Source organism: Eurosta solidaginis, chromosome 2 (genome assembly GCF_040869045.1).
Source record: "Eurosta solidaginis isolate ZX-2024a chromosome 2, ASM4086904v1, whole genome shotgun sequence".
In the NCBI taxonomy this organism is placed as follows: domain Eukaryota; kingdom Metazoa; phylum Arthropoda; class Insecta; order Diptera; family Tephritidae; genus Eurosta; species Eurosta solidaginis.
The window spans coordinates 212,346,815-212,361,585 of record NC_090320.1 but is presented as its reverse complement, the minus strand read 5'-3'; the positions used below and the strand labels follow the sequence as shown (position 1 = coordinate 212,361,585).

The 14,771-nt window shown below is 37.2% G+C and overlaps 1 protein-coding gene across 12 annotated transcripts in view; it reads left to right on the top strand.

Moving 5' to 3' along the window:
- Positions 1 to 12,387: 12,387 nt before the first annotated feature.
- tweek (transmembrane protein KIAA1109 homolog tweek) overlaps positions 12,388 to 14,771 on the top strand; it is a 115,755-nt gene continuing 113,371 nt past the window's right edge. For all 12 annotated transcript variants that reach the window (XM_067767027.1, XM_067767028.1, XM_067767024.1 and 9 more), the window contains exon 1: positions 12,388 to 12,975. In XM_067767027.1, the coding sequence (XP_067623128.1) occupies positions 12,865 to 12,975 (111 nt within the window). In that variant the 5' untranslated portion in view covers positions 12,388 to 12,864. The remainder of the gene's footprint in view (positions 12,976 to 14,771) is intronic.

The following is a 14,771-nucleotide window of genomic DNA, read 5'->3' as shown; positions in this document are numbered from 1 at the left end:
AAAAACGTTAAATTTGGTGATATTTATTCTAATGTATCATAGAAGATTTCCTGAAAAAATCACTTTGATCGGAGCTATATGTATATAGTATATACCTATCCCATACAACCGATCGTTGATATAGAAAGATTTTTTTGCCTTTTTTATTTTGTATTTATCTTAAAAATCGTTTAGGTATGTACATCCGTTCAGTATATATTTCTTATTTTATACATCCGATTATTTGGAGATTATGAACGGGATAAGATTTTTGTTCAGCCCCATTCATGAAAGGTATGAAGTCTTCGGCACAGCCAAAGACAGTCCCGTCCTTACTTGTTATTTGTATTTTCGATATTTCGACTTCAGTCTGAAGTCATCATCAGGAACAATTGAGTATCGAAAATACAAATAAAAAGTATCACACTTTGTTTTATTTGGATAAGGCCTCGACCTTATAAAATAATTTAATAAATTTAAAGATTAAATTCCAATAATAATTTTTAAAAAATCTTTATTTTTATATTCACAAAAAATATTGTAACACACCGTAAAATAAAAACACTTTAATATTTTTGAAACATATTTATATTTGAAGTAACTTCTAGAAGTAGAAGTAGCATTGAATATACATTGAATAAATATATATGCAACTAAGAAATTACAATTTTAACAAGTAAGGAAGGTTAAGTTCGGGTGTAACCGAACATTACATACTCAGTTGAGAGCTATGGTGACAACATAAGGGAAAACAAGTAAGGAAGGTTAAGTTCGGGTGTAACCGAACATTACATACTCAGTTGAGAGCTATGGTGACAACATAAGGGAAAATAACCATGTAGGAAAATGAACCGAGGGAAACCCTGGAATGTGTTTGTATGACATGTGTATCAAATGAAAGGCATTAAAGAGTATTTTATGAGGGAGTGGGCCATAGTTCTATAGGTGGACGCCATTTAGGGATATAGCCATAAAGGTGGATCAGGGTTGACTCTAGAATGCGTTTGTACGATATGGGTATCAAATGAAAGGTATTAATGAGTATTTTAAAAGGGCGTGGACCTAAGTTCTATAGATGGACGCCTTTTCGAGATATCGCCGTAAAGATGGACCAGGGGTGACTCTAGAATGCGTTTGTACGATATGGGTATCAAATGAAAGGTGTTAATGAACATTTTAAAAGGGAGTGGGCCTTCGTTTTATAGGTGTTCGCCTTTTCGAGATATCGCCATAAAGGTGGACCAGGGGTGACTTTAGAATTTGTTTGTATAATATGGGTATCAAATGAAAGGTGTTAATGATTATTTTAAAAGGGCGTAGGGCTTAGTTCTATAGGTGGACCCCTTTTCGAGATATCGCCATAAAGGTGGACCAGGGGTGTCTCTAGAATTCGTTTGTGCAATATGGGTATCAAACGAAAGGAGTTAATGAGTATTTTAAGAGGGAGTGGGCCTTAGTTCTATAGGTGGACGCATTTTCGAGGTATAGCAATAAAGGTGGACCAGGGGTGACTCTAGACTTTGTTTGTACGATATGGGTATCAAATGAAAGGTGTTAATGAGTATTTTTAAAAGGGAGTGGGCCTTCGTTTTATAGGTGTTCGCCTTTTCGAGATATCGCCATAAAGGTGGACCAGGGGTGACTTTAGAATTTGTTTGTATGATATGGGTATCAAATGAAAGGTGTTAATAATTATTTTAAAAGGGCGTGGGGATTAGTTCTATAGGTGGACCCCTTTTCGAGATATCGCCATAAAGGTGGACCAGGGGTGACTCTAGAATTCGTTTGTGCAATATGGGTATCAAACGAAAGGAGTTAATGAGTATTTTAAGAGGGAGTGGGCCTTAGTTATATAGGTGGACGCCTTTTCGAGATATCGCCATAAAGATGGACCAGGTGTGACTCTAGAATGCGTTTGTACGATATGGGTATCAAATGAAAGGTGTTAATGAGTATTTTAAAAGGGATTAATCCTTAGTTTGATAGGTGGACGCATTTTCGAGGTATAGCAATAAAGGTGGACCAGGGGTGACTCTAGACTTTGTTTGTACGATATGGGTATCAAATGAAAGGTGTTAATGAGTATTTTTAAAAGGGAGTGGGCCTTCATTTTATAGGTGTTCGCCTTTTCGAGATATCGCCATAAAGGAGGGCCAGGGGTGACTCTAGAATTCGTTTGTGCAATATGGGTATCAAACGAAAGGAGTTAATGAGTATTTTAAGAGGGAGTGGGCCTTTCTGGACCAGGGGTGACTCTAGGCTTTGTTTGTACGATATGGGTATCAAATGAAAGGTGCTAATGAGTATTTTTAAAAGGGAGTGGGCCTTCGTTCTATAGGTGTTCGCCTTTTCGAAATATCGCCATAAAGGTGGATCAGGGGTGACTCTAGAATGAGTTTGTACGATATGAGTATCAAATTAAAGGTATTAATGAGAGTTTTAAAAGGGAGTGGTGGTAGTTGTATATGTGAAGGCGTTTTCCAGATATCGACCAAAATGTGGACCAGGGTGACCCAGAACATCATCTGTTGGATACCGCTAATTTATTTATATATGTAATACCTGCCAAGATTTTAAGGGTTTTTTATTTCGCCCTGCAGAACTTTTTCATTTTCTTCTACTTAATATGGTAGGTGTCACAACCATTTTATAAAGTTTTTTCTAAAGTTATATTTCGCGTCAATAAAGCAATCCAATTACCTTACCATATTTCATCCCTTTTTTCGTATTTGGTATATAATTATGGAATTTTTTTCATTTTTCGTAATTTTCGATATCGAAAAAGTGGGCGTGGTCATAGTCGGATTTCGTTCATTTTTCATGCCAAGATAAAGTGAGTTCAGATAAGTACGTGAACTGAGTTTAGTAAAGATATATCGATTTTTGCTCAAGTTATCGTGTTAACGGCCATGCGGAAGGACAGACGGACGACTGTGTATAAAAACTGGGCGTGGCATCAACCGATTTCGCCCATTTTCACAGAAAACAGTTAACGCCATAAAATATATACCCCTACCAAATTTCAAAAGGATTGGTTCATTTTTGTTCGACTTATGGCGTTAAAAGTATCCTAGACAAATTAAATGAAAAAGGGCGGAGCCACGCCCATTTTTAACTTTTCTTTTTTTTTTGTATTTTGTTGCATCATATCATTACTGGAGTTGAATCTTGACATAATTTACTTATATACTGTAAAGATATTAAATTTTTTGTTAAAATTTTACTTTAAAAAAAATTTTTTTTAAAAGTGGGCGTGGTCCTTCTCCGATTTTGCTAATTTTTATTAAGCGTACATATAGTAATAAGAGTAACGTTCCTGCCAAATTTCATCATGATATCTTTAACGACTACCAAATTACAGCTTGCAAAAGTTTTAAATTACCTTCTTTTAAAAGTGGGCGGTGCCACGCCCGTTGTCCAAGATTTTACTAATTTTCTATTTTGCGTCATAAGTTCAACTCATCTACCAAGTTTCGTCGTTTTATCGGTCTTTTGTAATGAATTATCGCACTTTTTCGGTTTTTCGAAATTTTCGATATCGAAAAAGTGGGCGTGGTTATAGTCCGATATCGTTCATTTTAAATAGCGATCTGAGATGAGTGCTCAGGAACCTACATACCAAATTTCATCAAGATACCTCAAAATTTACTCAAGTTATCGTGTTAACGGACGGACGGGCGGACGGACATGGCTCAATCAAATTTTTTTTCGATCCTGATTATTTTGATATATGGAAGTCTATATCTATCTCGATTCCTTTATATATGTACAACCAACCGTTATCCAATCAAACTTAATATACTCTGTGAGCTCTGCTCAACTGAGTATAATAACCATGTAGGAAAATGAACCGAGGTAACCTTGGAATGTGTTTGTATGACATGTGTATCAAATGAAAGGTATTACGGTGTATTTTATGAGGGAGTGGGCCATAGTTGTATAGGTGGACGCCATTTAGGGATATAGCCATAAAGGTGGATCAGGGTTGACTCTAGAATGCGTTTGTACGATATGGGTATCAAATGAAAGGTGTTAATGAGTATTTTAAAAGGGAGTAATCCTTAGTTCCATAGGTCGACGCCGTTTCGAGATATCGCCATAAAGGTGGACCAGGGGTGACCCTAGAATTTGTTTGTACGATATGGGTATCAAATTAAAGGTATTAATGAGGGTTTTAAAAGGGAGTGGTGGTTGTTGTATAGGTGGTCGCCTTTTCGAGATATCGCCATAAAGGTGGACCAGGGGTGACTCTAGAATGCGTTTGTACGATATGGGTATCAAATGAAAGGTGTTAATGAGTATTTTAAAAGGGAGTAATCCTTAGTTCCATAGGTGGACGCCGTTTCGAGATATCGCCATAAAGGTGGACCAGGGGTGACCCTAAAATTTGTTTGTACAATATGGGTATCAAAAGAAAGGTGTTAATGAGTATTTTAAAAGGGAGTAATCCTTAGTTCCATAGGTAGACGCCGTTTCGAGATATCGCCATAAAGGTGGACCAGGGGTGACCCTGGAATTTGTTTGTACAATATGGGCATCAAACGAACGGTGCTAATGAGTATTTTAAAAGGGAGTGGGCCTTAGTTCTATAGGTGGACGCCGTTTCGAAATATCGTCATAAAGGTGGACCAGGGGTGACTCTAGAATGTGTTTGTACGATATGGGTATCAAATGAAAGGTGCTAATGAGTATTTTAAAAGGGAGTAATCCTTAGTTCCATAGGTGGACGCCGTTTCGAGATATCGCCATAAAGGTGGACCAGGGGTGACTCTAGAATGCGTTTGTACGATATGGGTATCAAATGAAAGGTGCTAATGAGTATTTTAAAAGGGAGTAATCCTTAGTTCCATAGCTGAACGCCGTTTCGAGATATCGCCATAAAGGTGGACCAAGGGTGACCCTAGAATTTGTTTGTACAATATGGGTATCAAAAGAAAGGTGTTAATGAGTATTTTAAAAGGGAGTAATCCTTAGTTCCATAGGTGGACGCCGTTTCGAGATATCGCCATAAAGGTGGACCAGGGGTGACCCTAGAATTTGTTTGTACAATATGGGCATCAAACGAAAGGTGTTAATGAGTGTTTTAAAAGGGAGTGGGCCTTAGTTCTATAGGTGGACGCCGTTTCGAAATATCGCCATAAAGGTGGACCAGGGGTGACTCTAGAATGTGTTTGTACAATATGGGTATCAAATGAAAGGTGTTAATGAGTATTTTAAAAGGGAGTAATCCTTAGTTCCATAGGTGGACGCCGTTTCGAGATATCGACTTAAAGGTGGACCAGGGGTGACTCTAGAATGCGTTTGTACGATAAGGGTATCAAATGAAAGGCGTTAATGAGTATTTTAAAAGGGAGTAATCCTTAGTTCCATAGCTGGACGCCGTTTCGAGATATCGCCATAAAGGTGGACCAGGGGTGACCCTAGAATTTGTTTATACAATATGGGTATCAAAAGAAAGGTGTTAATGATTATTTTAAAAGGGAGTAATCGTTAGTTCCATAGGTGGACGCCGTTTCGAGATATCGCCATAAAGGTGGACCAGGGGTGACCCTAGAATTTGTTTGTACAATATGGGCATCAAACGAAAGGTGTTAATGAGTATTTTAAAAGGGAGTGGGTCTTAGTTCTATAGGTGGACGCCGTTTCGAGATATCGCCATAAAGATGGACCAGGGGTGACCCTAGAATGTACAATATGGGTATCAAATTAAAGGTATTAATGATGGTTTTAAAAGGGAGTGGTGGTTGTTGTGTAGGTGGTCGCATTTTTGAGATATCGCCATAAAGGTGGACCAGGGGTGACCTTAGAATTTGTTTGTACAATATGGGTATCAAAAGAAAGGTGTTAATGAGTATTTCAAAAGGGAGTAATCCTTAGTTCCATAGGTGGACGCCGTTTCGAGATATCGCCATAAAGGTGGAGCAGGGGTGACCCTAAAATTTGTTTGTACAATATGGGTGACAAAAGAAAGGTGTTAATGAGTTTTTTAAAAGGGAGTAATCTTTAGTTCCATAGGTGGACGCCGTTTCGAGATATCGCCATAAAGGTGGGCCAGGGGTGACTCTAGAATTCGTTTGTGCAATATGGGTATCAAACGAAAGGAGTTAATGAGTATTTTAAAAGGGAGTGGGCCTTAGTTCTATAGGTGGACGCCTTTTCGAGGTATCGAAATAAAGGTGGACCAGGGGTGACTCTAGACTTTGTTTGTACGATATGGGTATCAAATGAAAGGTGTTAATAAGTATTTTTAAAAGGGAGTGGGCCTTCGTTCTATAGGTGTTCGCCTTTTCGAGATATCGCCATAAAGGTGGACCAGGGGTGACTTTAGAATATGTTTGTACGATATGGGTATCAAATGAAAGGTGTTAATGAGTATTTTAAAAGGGCGTGGGGCTTAGTTCTATAAGTGGACGCCTTTTCGAGATATCGCCATAAAGGTGGACCACGGGTGACTCTAAAATGAGTTTGTACGATATGGGTATCAAATTAAAGGTATTAATGAGAGTTTTAAAAGGGAGAGGTGGTAGTTGTATATGTGAAGGCGTTTTCCAGATATCGACCAAAATGTGGACCAGGGTGACCCAGAACATCATCTGTTGGACACCGCTAATTTATTTATATATGTAATACCTGCAAAGATTTTAAGGGTTTTTTATTTCGCCCTGCAGAACTTTTTCATTTTCTTCTACTTAACATGGTAGGTGTCACAACCATTTTATACAGTTTTTTCTAAAGTTATATTTCGCGTCAATAAAACAATCCAAGTACCTTACCATGTTTCATCCCTTTTTTCGTATTTGGTATAGAATTATGGCATTTTTTTTATTTTTCGTAATTTTCGATATCGAAAAGTGGGCGTGGTCATAGTCGGATTTCGTTCATTTTTCATACCAAGATAAAGTGAGTTCAAGTAAGCACGTGAACTAAGTTCATTAAAGATATGTCGATTTTTGCTCAAGTTATCGTGTTAACGGCCATGCGGAAGGACAGACGGACGACTGTGTATAAAAACTGGGCGTGACATCAACCGATTTCGCCCATTTTCACAGAAAACAGTTAACGTCATAAAATCTATGCCCCTACCAAATGTAAAAAGGATTGGTTAATTTTTGTTCGACTTATGGCGTTAAAAGTATCCTAGACAAATTAAATGAAAAAGGGCGGAGTTGAATGTTGACATAATTTACTTATATACTGTAAAGATATTAAATTTTTTGTTAAAATTTTACTTAAAAATTTTTTTTTTTAAAGTGGGCGTGGTCCTTCTCCGATTTTACTAATTTATATTAAACGTACATATAGTAATACGAGTAACGTTCCTGCCAAATTTCATCACGATATCTTCAACGACTGCCAAATTACAGCTTGAAAAATTTTTAAATTACCTTCTTTTAAAAGTGGGCGGCGCCACGCCCATTGTCCAAAATTTTACTAATTTTCTATTCTGCGTCATAAGCTCAACTCATCTACCAAGTTTCGTCGCTTTATCTGTCTTTTGTAATGAATTATCGCACTTTTTCGGTTTTTCGAAATTTTCGATATCGAAAAAGTGGGCGTGGTTATAGTCCGATATCGTTCATTTTAAATAGCGATCTGAGATGAGTGCTCAGGAACCTACATACCAAATTTCATCAAGATACCTCAAAATTTACTCAAGTTATCGTGTTAACGGACGGACGGACGGACGGACATGGCTCAATCAAATTTTTTTTCGATCCTGATTATTTTGATATATGGAAGTCTATATCTATCTCGATTCCTTTATATATGTACAACCAACCGTTATCCAATCAAACTTAATATACTCTGTGAGCTCTGCTCAACTGAGTATAAAAAGAATGCTTAGAGAATGCAGACACAATTTATTCAATCTTTTTACAGCTCTGCTTTCCACATAGGCAGCCTTCGGTCGCGATTATAACAAATACCGGTTAGGGGATCGCAAAAAGACTTTTTTTCACAAATTTTTTGGTGGGTGTCAATATAATTATCGAAATTATAACAACATGAAAGTTTTCAATTTCTTTTGTAAATATCTCTTGACCGAAATATAATTTTCAGATTAAGCTTCTGACCTCGTTGTCCTGGGTACAGAGCAAGTCCTTTGACTCCTCTCCCAATATTATTGCAGGAGCATTAGCAGCTGTTAGCTAAAGGAAATAATTACTGAATATTTTACCACGTTGTGTAGTGCTCAACAACATATCACATCTGTTTTGAGCCTTAGGCAAGGTGCATACGCAAGGTGTGCGCGTCATAGACGCTGCTGGCGAAATTTGTACGATTTGATGCCGAACACATGTATTTGAATGGAGAGCTGCATACGAGGCGTCAGCTGCATGAATGCGACAAATCATGAAATTTTCGTGTAGCTAAGCGTACAGCAATGTTGGTCGCTGAGCGAACGTACACTTGAAATAAAATAATTTAAAAAAATTTTTTTAGTTAAACGGTTTTATTGAAAACAATACTTACATGAAGTAATAATAATACGAAAAGCTAGAAAATAATTAGGTAGGTCCTAGGTACTAGTCATCACACTCCTTATCAATCTAGGGCGTTGATCAGAAAATTAAATAAAAGCGTTGGGCGCGTAAAATTTCTAAAAAAGTGAGGCGTATCATAACCTGATTAAGGTTCAGTTGGTTTCACTTATGACTATCAAAAAAATATGACGCGTCCAACGCTTTTATTTAATTGTCTGATCAACGCCATAGATTGATAAGGAGTGTGATGACTAGTACCAAGGACCTACCTAATTATTTTCTAGCTTTTCGTATTATTATTACTTCATGTAAGTTTTGTTTTCAATAAAACCGTTTAACTTAAAAATTTTTTTTTTATTTATTTTATTTTCAAGTTTTTAGTCTTTATTTAATTGCCTATTATTTCTCATTCTATTTAGTTAATTTAGTGACTCATTATTACAAGGACTCTTTCCTGACAATTTGTTACAACCTAAGTCCTCAATACATAATCCTTCCACAGACTTTACTCGACTCTGCGCCACGTATGCTTGTCCCTCCTCCAACGCCAAAATATTTTGATGCCACTTCTACCGGACTGTATGCAATATTTGTTCCAAATATGAGCCAAATCGGGCATCATAGGTCGCTTTCTATTCATGTATATATCATGTGTTCCAAATATGGACCAAATCAAATCGGATCACAAATACGATTTTTGTGAATATCTCGATCCTTGCGCCACCTAGCGGCGATTTTTTCACAGGTCGATTTCTATTCTTGCATGTATTATGTGTTCCAAATATGAGCCAAATTGGACCACAAATACGATTTTTGTGAATATCTCGATCCATGCGCCACCTAGCGGCGATTTTTTTCACAGGTCGATTTCTATTCTTGCATGTATAATGTGTTCCAAATATGAGCCAAATCGGACCACAAATGCGAATTTTGCGGATATATAGATCCTTGCACCACCTAGCGGCGATTTTTTTTTTGCTTATTATTGCACTGTCATCGGGTTCTGAACTATATTCCAAGTTTCAAGCTTGTAGCTTATCGGGAAGTTACTTAAGTTTCAATTACAAAATTCGTTCACAACGGCCGTGCTGCAGCCTGCCTGTCAATTCAAGCTAAATAAAACCGTTTAAAAAAGGAAGAACAAGATGTTTGTTTACATTTTTTTGTAAACAAATTTGTATAATTAGTTAAAAAATGTTACCTTAGTTAATAAAAGTGCGTGAAATGGATATTACCAAAGCGAAAAAGAGTATTAAACACCACAACAGCTTGGTTAGACATTGTTGAAGCGTTTAAAAGGCTAAAAAGTGTTGGAAACTAGAAATCACCCTTTTCTCTAGTCCGAGATGGTTTAAATTTGCCTTTCATAATTTACAAAGGCACGGGGATGAAAACAACGTTTAATACCTATTTTCCTTTGGTTTCGGGGACGGATATAGCTGAAGAAATTTAATTTTTTATTTTTTTCAATAATTATTTGCTTTTTTTAGCGACGCTCGAAAGTAGCTTCGTGTGAAGATCTTAGGGCGTAGAGAAATTGTATATTAGCCGTGTTTTTTTATACACGCCTATACGTTTACGTTTGCGCCCGAAAAAAAAACGCCTATCCTCGCTTGGATAATGCTTAGGAGACCCATCTAGCGGCAGTGGTTAAATAACTAGCTACAGCCACAGGGTGTACCGGAAAGCGGAAACACAGCTCTCTGATCACCATAAGGTATATCAACCCTACAAGAAACGCTGATAGTTTTACTAATGCACTCACACTTGTAATTGACAATGCTAATCCTGCGATGACGTAAACATTGATACTCAAATTTATGTATGTTCCTTTGTTCGCTCACGCATGTCCGCATGTACCCAACGACAGCCTATAATTATGAAAAAGAACTCAAACTGGGAAAGCCTTGGACACCTGGTACAGAACAAAAGAACATACAGCAGATACCATTATGTATGTGAGACAGGTACATAATTCTCAACGGAATTTTATGTATGCGAGAACAGTTTATCCGATTTAATCATGTTGTCACTACTGACTGACATATGACAATCAAATGATTATCACGGTTGTTTTGTTATTTTTTAAATTCCGCCATTTTCAACCGACGAAAACCATATAAAAAATGAATTTAAAAAATGAAAAAGAGAGCATTTCAAAGCTCCATGCTAAAAGAAAAAAAATCTAAAATAATATTAAAAAATACCAAAAGCTGTCGGAATGTGTGGGGTGCACTCAAAAAATTGATACGCGAAAAATAATAGTGGTTAGTGGTGATTCATTTTTAAACGTGTTTCCGCATGAGGAAAGCGCTCTTCTGTTGTTTTGTTATATTCTGAATTTAAATTGAACATTCTGAACTCGAATTCTTATAAAACTATTTATTTTAAACAAATAAGAAACACGTATGCTTTTATTACGTACAAATTTAAAAACGTAATGAAATAAAGTAAATAAAAAGCAAAAAGCATTATTTCATTTTTGGCGGAATATAACAATGGTCATTTATGATAGTATAACAGTCAAACCTGATATCTACAGTAAACTATCATTTATGACACTTTTTGATAGTTAGAGTGTCAGCACTGATCCAGGAAAATGAATGAGAGTGAGCGGTACGGCTATATACTTAATCAGTAGGCCACGTTGGTGTATAAGAAGGAGACAAAAACTCACACGTACACAGTTGTTTACACCACATTTGCGCAAGTCCCCTTAAGTTTGTGATAGAAAGTTTGTATGAGGCGCTGTTCGTTAGGTTGACATTGCTGACAATCAGATGATAGTTATATGATAGTCAGTATTCTTGTAGGGATATAGCTAAATCAGTTGCGATGAATTGTGGACACACATATGCCGTCTTTCAGTGAGTTTTACAGCTCCGGCTCACGCTCAATTCTCACGGGAATGCTCTGGATCATTGAGAGACTTGAGAAGCAAGGGGTCAATTCCCTAACTGTGAAACACTGAAAAATGTACACTCATTGAAACCTCATTTGCATACACAATTTACACTTTAAATTTTCATGCGATTCTGTAAATTATTGTGTACATTGTTTTGCTGAATGAGCGCTGAATGTAAAAGTCTTATGTCAGTGGGAAAATATTCATCAAACGCCATGAAAACAAAAAAGTCATTCTGCAACAGTGCGTATGAGTTTTGAATGTCAGAATAGTGTACACTGACTGCCAAAAAAACTCACGAAGTTTTTATCAGTGAGTTTTTTTTGTTCACAGTTTTGCTTTACAGAATCAGATTTTCAAAGTTTACACAATTTCTTGTGTACACTTTAAAACTCACAGTTAGCGAATAGGGCCCCAGATGTCGTGAAATTTTCGCACACGTCAAATGTGATAGGCGATGTCCCCGCTGTTTTTCATTTAACTCATATGGCGAAAGGCTAAGCAGCGACATCTATTTTTGAAAAAGTATGTATATTAAAGGCCGCGTTGCCAACCTAAAAAGAAGTAATTAACCAATTATCTGGCTCACAAACTGAACCAGACTTCTATCTGGATTTATCTGGTTCATATCGCTGTTGTCGCTGGCTCAGGATTTTGCCACCGGCTGATAGCTATAGAATACATAGAATTAGTGTAGAGGGTGAAACAAAAACACATATTTCAGTTACATCTGAGTATAATGCGTATTGAAATTTAGTATTACACATTTTATGCGCAGCAATTTCAGAGGTGTATTTAAAGTTTGACGCTTAGCAGTCCACATAAAGTTTAAGCGTATAGACGTTTACGTGTAAAAAAAACACGGCTATTGTCTATGACGCGTAGCCTCTTGTGCACCTTGCCTTGGCGTGTCGCCACCATCTAAGAAGCATCGATAGTCAACCTATCGATTACTCGGTAAACTAACGATAGTGTTAATTGACAAGTGTCAGAAATTTTCGCAAAATTGCAATCAATCGTGAAGTGTCTGACAATTTTTCAATTTAGCAAAAATTATAATTTGGTTAAAAAATATAAATATTTATGTATCGAAAATTGTTGGAAATTAGGCTACAAAATGACTACAAAGTGTGAAAAGTGAAAACGTTTAGAAAATAACAGAATTCTAAAATTTATCAAGCAAACAAAGACAGTTGGTTGCAGCCCCAATGCAAGAGTATAGGAAAAATCGAAGTGCAGAGATCGATCGATGCTAAAAACAAGGAAAGGGCGTTGACCAACTGCTTTGCTGCATAAAGTGAAAGCATAACAATTATAAAGTGGAATGTGAAAAGGCTTCAGATTAATTCAACGCAATAATAATACCAATAGTTTTAGCAATGATGGGAGCGTATGGAATGTGATATTTTTTTTATCTGTAGTATATGTTTTTGTACTATTACGACTGATTAAACAAGTTCCGCTTGAAGAAGGTATCTAACAAACGGCTTCAAGATGGAAATGGTGATCGAAGAGTCTGATAATAATTTCGGTTTCCCGGAGGCGGGTAATTGGAATAATACCAGTCATATACCATTGGAAAACATGAAAATAGATGCTCCTATGGTGAGTACAAACCAAGCATAGTACATATAGCAATTTTATTAATAGTATACATATAAGAATGCAAGACAGCTGCATAAGCAGTTCCTGTTGACGTGAATCATAATGCTTATCTTAACATAATTCAATATGCGATTACTTCATTGGAACTCTCAATGATAATACTTGCATAATAAGTGTTTAACATATCAAAAAAATGGGGACTGTTTTATTTGGTGTAATAAGTCTATCTTACAAACATAAAAACCGTGATAGCATCACGTCCGCAGAAGTTGGTTGTATGCTGGGCTTGTGATTAGCCACGTTAAAGCAGTTTTCAAATTAAAATCTACATAAAGATTCGCATAATTCGTTTGATGACGGTAACAGTTAAAAGACCTAACATTTAAGGAAATGCCCTGTTCATTGATTGGAATGTCGCTAGTTGATGTCTTCGTGAAGTTAAATTTGACATCACCGCCGTTAGTAAAAAATTTATCATCACCATCGGGATCGATTTGGATACTACAATTTAGTAAATCTTTTCTTAAATATTTAGATAAAGCAAATAGGGATGATGTTAGAAAAAGAAAATGTCCCCTTAATACATCTGGCTTTGGTTGAAACATTTCCTTTGCTACATACATCATATTAACAACAGCTGATTTTGACAAAAGCAGCACCTGCGCTTAAACTTTGTTTATATTTTGTTTACTTGCTTGTTTACATTCTTCTGTATGCAAATAAACACTTTGTTGCTTACAGTGCTACATGGTGGTTGAGCTCAGCCGGAGTAAACTCTGAATATGCTGCATGTAAAGCATAGGAGTGATGCTGACAGTTATGCTTTGTTTTTTTTTACTATGTCAAAATCACTGACATAAAATACTGACATAACTGTCACCATGGCGATTTGGTGTCAAATGTGTTTTCATTACATATTAAAAACTGGCATGAAGTCGATATAGCAGTGTGTGCCAAAGACTGTCATCAAATTGTGGTGTCAGTCGATTGACATCCAGTTTTCATCACTGACGTCAAACGTTAAGTAAATATTTTTGACGGGGTCATTTCGGGACTATTTCGAGATCATTTGGGGTACCTACCGACATCATTTCTGGTTGCTTTTCGGGTTCCGTCCGGGATCCCATCGGGGTAATTTCGGGATCATTTGGGGTACCTTCCGGCATCATTTCTAGATGGTTTTGGGTATCCGTCCGGGATCCCGACTGGGTCATTTTGGGACTTTTTCTCGACTAATACGTGATCATTTGGGGTACCTTCCGGCATCATTTCTAGATGGTTTTGGGTATCCGTCCGGGATCCCGTCGGGGTAATTTCGGAACTTTTTCGAGACTAATACGGGATCATTTGGGGTACCTTCCGGCATCAATTCTAGACGGTTTTGGCTATCCGTCCGGGATTCCGTCGGGGTAATTTCGGGGCTTTTTCGCGACTAATACATGATCATTTGGGGACCCTTTCGGCATCATTTCTGTGTAGTTCTCTGGATAAGTTTAGAATCGTGTCGTTGTCATTTCGGGTTTTTTGGGACTATTCCGGGAACTTTTGGAGACCCTTCCGGGGCATTTCTGGTTGGTTTTCGGGATCTGTACGGGATCGTTTGGGGACCTTTCCGGCATCATTTCTGTGTAGTTCTCTGGATAGGTCTAGAATCGTGTGGTTGTCATTTCGGGTTTTTTGCGACTATTCCGGGAACTGTGGGAGACTCTTCCGGGGTATTTCTGGATGGTTTTCGGGATCCGTCCGCGATATCGTCGGGGTCAATTCGTGGCTTTTTCTGGATGAATTCGGGATCA